The 6,731-nt window shown below is 38.8% G+C and overlaps 1 protein-coding gene across 1 annotated transcript; it reads right to left on the bottom strand.

The window, feature by feature from the left end:
* Positions 1-667: 667 nt before the first annotated feature.
* On the bottom strand, positions 668-2,530 carry LOC128997573 (uncharacterized protein K02A2.6-like). Its single transcript, XM_054423215.1, has one exon. It carries the CDS (start codon positions 2,528-2,530, stop codon positions 668-670), a length of 1,863 nt encoding a protein of 620 aa, XP_054279190.1.
* Between the last annotated feature and the right edge of the window lie 4,201 nt (positions 2,531-6,731).

The following is a 6,731-nucleotide window of genomic DNA, read 5'->3' as shown; positions in this document are numbered from 1 at the left end:
ACTACCAGCAGGAATAGTTGGTGTGTTGGAACATTGACTTGTAACTTATTTAATAAAATAATTGTACATTACATTTGCTGAATCGCAATTTTCTCACCTTCTCAGCTGAACCAGTGATGGAAGTGTATAATCGTAACTCTATACTCAACATACTACCAGCCCTCGCACCCGCATATTGTCAAAGTTTGGTTGAACAGCTTCTTGTAAACGTGTTAAACAAGGCTTTGTCAGTCTAAGATGTGTCTTATTCTGATGAGACTTAGTTATTATTATAACAATACTTTAAAAACGTAACCAGAATATAACTTTACAAATACGGTTACAACTACAGGCAGAAACGCGAGTCTATATATGCGTACCTGTGTCTCGTACTCGACTGAAGCTCCGATCGTTTCTCTAGGGCTTTCCAGAAGCGTAGGGGCAAAGTACAAGGGTCGTCTCATTGTCTCTACCGAGCGCTTCCTCTTGCTATTGTATTATGTAGGCTACATGTTTAAAACCAAATGTCCACTTCTTGACTTTATAATATTAACTAAATATCTTGAGGTGTAATATAAAATAAATAATAATCTTCCGATTTATAACAATTCCTCCCAACCAAAAAGAGAATGTGCTTCCATCAAATAAAATAAACAAAACAAAACTTGGGAGGATTTTCTTTCTCTATTTACATGTCCAGTTTCTTAGGTACCCTCCGGGGCCTTTGCGAGCGTCGAAGGATAGCCTGTTCTTGATGTTGGTCGTGGCGTTGGTCTGCATCATATGTGACATCATATGCATCATATGGTTCTGGTGACCTTTGCAGTGAAGAAGGGGTAGCGGGAGTGATAGCCTTCTTCAAAGGCGAGTTCTGAGGGCTCCTTTCAGTTGTTTCAGTTTGTTTGGGACTTGATCGAAAGGCTTCTCTTGGGAAATGAATAAAATCATCTTCTTCTTCCTCCTCACCGGCCCTTGCTCTGAGATGATCTGCGTGGACAAACCTAACCCTACCATCAACTCTGACCAAATATGTCACAGGACTGACAACCTTTGTTACAACTCCTGGCTGCCACTTGATCTTTTCCTGCCGAACTGTTCGGACGTAAACGTTGTCATCAATTACAAAACTCCGAGGCTTACCACGGTGATTGTTGGCCGTACTTGTAATGCCTTCTTGTTTAATCTCCATCTGACTGGTCAAGTGAGGTTTCAAAGGACTCAGATGTGTTTTGGGCTTGAATTTAAACATCAATTCAGATGGGGTCAATCCTGTCATTGAATGGGGTGTGTTCCTGTACGTGAACAGAAAAGCGTCAATGTGGTGTTGCGTTGAGCGTTTGCTTTTACATTTGGCATCATGAAGCATCTGTTTGAGAAATGATTCCTTCACTGTTTGTACTGCTCTTTCGGCTAAGCCGTTGGAAGCAAGATGAAATGGAGGTGTCAGGATATGATGTATACCATTTTTTCCCATAAATTCCTTGAATTCAGATGACTTGAACTGCGGTCCTCCATCCGTTACTACTGTTGAAGGTAGCCCAAATGTCGCAAAGCAATGACGGAGCTTTTCAATGGTGTGCTGAGATGTAGTTGTGGACATATAAAATACCTCAATCCACTTAGAGCAGCTATCCACTAGTATAAGGAAATCTTTCCCTTCAAAATAGGCAAAATCAAAGTGTAGCCTTTGCCAACAGTGTTTCGGCCAAGTCCAAGTTTGGAGTGGAGCTAATGGGGCAGACTTGCGTGTTTTCTGACAGATTGAGCACGTACTCACCATGTCTTCAATTTGTCTGTCCAATCCAGGCCACCAGACGAAACTACGGGCCAAAGCTTTCATTCTGCTCTCACCCGGATGTTCTGAGTGGAGCAACAAAATAATTTCCTTCTGATGTGTGGGAGGTATTACGACCCTATTACCCCACAAAATGCAACCCTGTTCCACTGAAAGTTGAGTGCTTTTATTGAAGTAAGGTTTCATATCTTCTCGTTCAACATGTCCTGGCCATCCGTTCGTAACATAGTCGATTACCTTTGACAAAACTGGATCGAACCTTGTAGCTGTAGATATCTCCCTTGAAGTAATCGGTAGCTGGTGAGCGTAAGAGAAGAAAGAAATCTCACCTTCGAGTTCTCCCTTGTCACAGGGCAGCCGTGATAACGCATCAGCGTTAGAAATATCCGTACCCTTCTGGTACCGAATGTCGTACTGGTAAGCGGCCAAGGTCAGTGCCCACCTTTGGATGCGGGCTGCTGCAAGTGTCGGGATACCTTTAGTAGGCCCTAACAAAAATATCAAAGGACGGTGGTCGGTGACCAACGTAAATTTCCTTCCGTATAGGAATTTGTGGAACTTTTTCACAGCGTAAACTAACGCAAGAGCCCCCTTTTCTATTTGGCTATACTTTATTTCACATTTCGTTAGCGTACGCGAAGCGAATGCAATCGGCCGCTCTGACTTGTCAGGTAAGGCATGTGCGATGACGCAACCGATACCATAGCTTGAACTGTCACACGTGACTACTACATCTAGATTTGGGTCATAGGGCATTAAGACATTGTCCCTAACTAGCAGTCTTTTGCTTTCTTCATAAGCGAACTCACATTTACTACACCAGAACCATTTTGTATCATTATTCAAAAGCCTGTAGAGCGGGTGTAGCAAGGTTGCCAAATTAGGAATACATTTTCCATAAAAATTGATGAGCCCTAAAAATGACCGCAACTGAGAAACATTTTCTGGCTTGGGTGCATTTAATATGTCCCTGGTTAATTCCTCACTCTGATGAATTCCCAATTCATCTAGGCGGTAGCCTAAGAACACAAGGCTAGACTTGAAAAACTCACTTTTACTAATATTGATTCTTACTCCATATTCCATTAGCCTACCAAGAACTAATTCAACTAAAACTTCCATTTCAGATAGGCTCTTTGAAAACACTAAAATATCATCAATATAACACACTGTGTTACTTATTCCACTCAAAATCTGATCCATAGTCGCTTGAAACAAAGACCCTGCACTAGTGATACCATAGGCTAACTTTTTGTAACGAAACACTCCCTTATGTGTGTTGATTGTGAGCAACTCTTGTGAGGACTCATTAACCCTTAATTGGCTATAAGCCGCAGAGAGATCTAACTTTGAATAAAATTTTGCCCCTGATATCCGAGTAAGGATATCTTCAGGATTCGGTAACGGATAGTGATCCGTCCGCAAGCAAGGATTAATAGTGACCTTGAAGTCCCCGCATATTCGAACTTCATTATTATTCTTGGGTACAACAACAATGGGAGTCGCCCATGAGGACTTGGTTACAGGGTAAATGGTCCCATTTTTCTGCAATTTCTCCAGCTCGTCTTCAACCGCCCCTCTAAGGGCAAATGGTACACTTCTGGCCTTACAAAAGACCGGTTTGGAATTTTCTTTCAAAATAATATTTACAGAACTGCCTTTGATTTCACCGGGTCTGTTGGAAATGTTTAACTTTTTAACTTAGTCCCCTTTGGATGATTTTTTATCAACACTTTGAGAAACACATGTTATTAATTTGCATATGTCTAAATAATGTTATAATTGTTTTGTAGAAATATAATAAACCAAAAATGTAACTTTTTAAAACTGGTTTATTTTAATTTTTGTAGAAAATCAGTTTAATTTAAGAGTTTTGTTACATTTAATGGCGACCCTGCCAGGATAGTTTTGAGTTATTATTTTGAGGTAAATATTCATCATTGTACAGGTAATATACTTTTGATTTATTATAAAAATGACTGAACTTCAAAGAAGAGCTTACAGGTCAGTCTTTACTAAAGAGGTAATTGCTATTGAAAACCTATTGAGCCAAAATGAAGATTTAAGAACTATTGTTGCCAGGTTTAATGTATTAAATACAACTTATGAAAAGCTTTGCTCTTTAAATGATGTAGTTTTGCAAAGTCTAATTAGTGAAGAGGAGGTAACAGAGGATGAAATTGAGTCAGAAATTATAGGGACTAATGAGTATGCAACTAAATACCATCAATTAAGCTTGAAAATTCAAGAACTGCAGTTAGTTGCTAACCCTGGTAGTGAATCAAATAAAACCTATTCCAATAAAAGGCGCCTTCCAAAAATAGAACTTAAAAGATTTGATGGTGAACTTAAAAATTGGATAGGATTCTGGTCTCAGTTCAGTAAAATCCATGATGATAATAGTTTAAGAGATGAGGATAAGTTTGATTACTTACTACAATCTGTGAAGCTAGGCTCCTCAGCTCAAAAACTAATTGAAGGTTTTCCTCCGTCAAAAGAAAACTATTTGAAAGCAGTTGAGCTCCTTAAATCTAGATATGGAAAAGAAGAATTTCTTATTGAATACTATTTCAGGGAACTTTTAGCTCTAGTTTTAAATAAGACTGATAACTTGTCAATCACATGCCTTTATGACAGGCTTGAAGTACAGCTAAGAGCTCTCGAATCATTGGGAGTAACCAAAGAGAAATATGCTGCCATGCTATTCCCTCTCGTTGAAACAGCCATACCTCAACCTATTTTTAAAATATGGGAAAGGTATCGTGTTAATAAGAATGCATCCACAACAGAGCCAGATAACTGTTTGAAAGAATTCCTTCAGTTTCTAAGAACCGAAGTTGAAGCTGAGGAGAGGCTTAAGTTGCGTGAAAACTGTTTTGGCGTGAAGTCTCACAAGGTGGATCTTAAAAAAGACTCAACCAAAACTCAGCGGTTTGGTAAACCTAAGGCAAGCTCACCTTCAGCAGCAATACTTGTTTCTTAATCTGAAAATAGTGCAAAGGTAGGTACAGATTTAAATACCAACTTAAGAAGAAATCTTTGCATATTTTGTGGAAAAACAAACCATAACTCGCCTGATTGTTTTTCTATCTTCGATAAAACAGTATCAGAAAGAAATGAACTTGTAAAGAAAAAGGGTGCATGTATAAAGTGTTTGAAAAAGGGGCACTGGGCTCAGAAATGTAAATTACAAGTGAAATGTCACATCTGCTTGGGTGGACACAAAAAAGGTTAGAATCTTGTGCGACTCAGGTTCACAAAAGAGTTTTGTTTCTAGCCAATGTGTATCAGAATTAGGCCTCAAAAGCAATGATAGAGTTTTAGTTCAACAAGAAGTTTTTGGAGGTAAGCAAACTGGACCTAAATACCATAAAACTTATGGCATCACTTTGAGTTCACTAAACTTGGATTTTAAAACAGATTTACAAGTTATAGAACAACAAGTTATTTGTAACCGGATTCCCAAGTTTTGTGACTACAGTTTGATAAAACGTTTGGAGCAAGATAACATCATTTTGAGCGATATATCGACCTCTGACGAAGAAGACTCTGCTAGTATTGATGTGTTATTGGGTGCTGATGTTTGGTCACAAATTATCACTTCGGAGTTTCACAAAGTAAATGACCAACTTGTGGCCATAAAAACACGATTGGGCTGGACGATTGTTGGTTCATCTGAATCATCTGGTAGAGATTCATCTTTTGTCTCATCTATGTTTATTGCTTTACAGTCATCACAGAATGTTAAGCAGTTTTGGGAGCTTGAGACGATGGGAATCACAGACCCAAGTGTGAAACTGGAGAAGGGAGAAAAGGACGAGCAAGTGGTAGAGTTCTTTGAGGATACTGTGACAAGAGACTCGACTGGCCGCTACATCGTACAACTTCCTTGGGTTGAAGAACGACCCTCACTGGAGTCCAATATGTATGTAGCTGAGAAACGTCTACTCACAACTACAAGTAAGCTGAAAAATATGAATTTATATGCAGACTATGATGCTACTTTTAAAGAATGGGTTAACAAGGGAATAATTGAAAGGGTTGAAAAAAAAGAAACTTCTTTGGACCAAACTGTTAATTCTGTTCATCACCTTCCTCATCGAGCAGTCATTGAAGAAGGGAGCACTACTCGAATACGACCAGTGTTCGATGCCTCGTGTACAGTAAGGACAAAAATGGTTGTAGTTTAAATGATTGTCTTGAAGTAGGTCAAAATTTGATTGAGTTGGTTCCAAACGTACTAACTAATCTGAGGAAACATAAATTTGGCTTGACTTCTGACATTGAAAAGGCATTTCTCCAAATTCTTGTGTCCCCTAAAGACAGAGACATGCTTAGGTTTTTATGGTGGGAGGAAGGAAAAGTTGTGATTTATCGACATACTAGAGTCGTATTTGGACTAACATGCAGTCCTTTTTTGTTAGGAGCTGTAATCAATAATTTATTACGTAATGCACCAGATTGTTTGAAGTCCGTAGCTGACAAATTACAGAAATCATTTTATGTAGACAACAGTTTGACGGGTGTAGACAATGAGAATGATCGAAATTCCTTGGTAAGACAAGCACAAGACATTTTGAGGCTTGGAGAATTCAACCTAAGGGGATGGGCTGGAAACTTTGAGCCAACAACACAAAACGTTTTAGGGTTAAAGTGGGACTGTTCTTCAGACACTTTGTTTTGTAATGTTTCATTTTCAAACTTGGAACCTGATGAATTAACTCGAAGATCATTACTATCCCACACACAAAAAATCTATGACCCCATAGGTTTTACTGCCCCTATGACACTCATCCCAAAAGTTATTTTGCAGAAGACTTGGAGTTTAAAAATTGGATGGGATGATAAATTACCAGAACATCTCCAGTCTGAGTATCAAAAATGGTTTGAACAAACACCAATTATTGAGGAGTGTAAAATTCAACGTCGAATCATTATGAATAACTCAAGCACACTT

This window comes from Macrosteles quadrilineatus, unplaced genomic scaffold (assembly GCF_028750875.1).
Source record: "Macrosteles quadrilineatus isolate MER2022 unplaced genomic scaffold, UCM_ALF_1.0 Scaffold_1__1_contigs__length_201487025, whole genome shotgun sequence".
NCBI classification, from domain to species: Eukaryota; Metazoa; Arthropoda; class Insecta; order Hemiptera; family Cicadellidae; genus Macrosteles; species Macrosteles quadrilineatus.
Note: the sequence above shows the minus strand (reverse complement) of the source record. Positions and strands in the feature narration are given on the sequence as shown.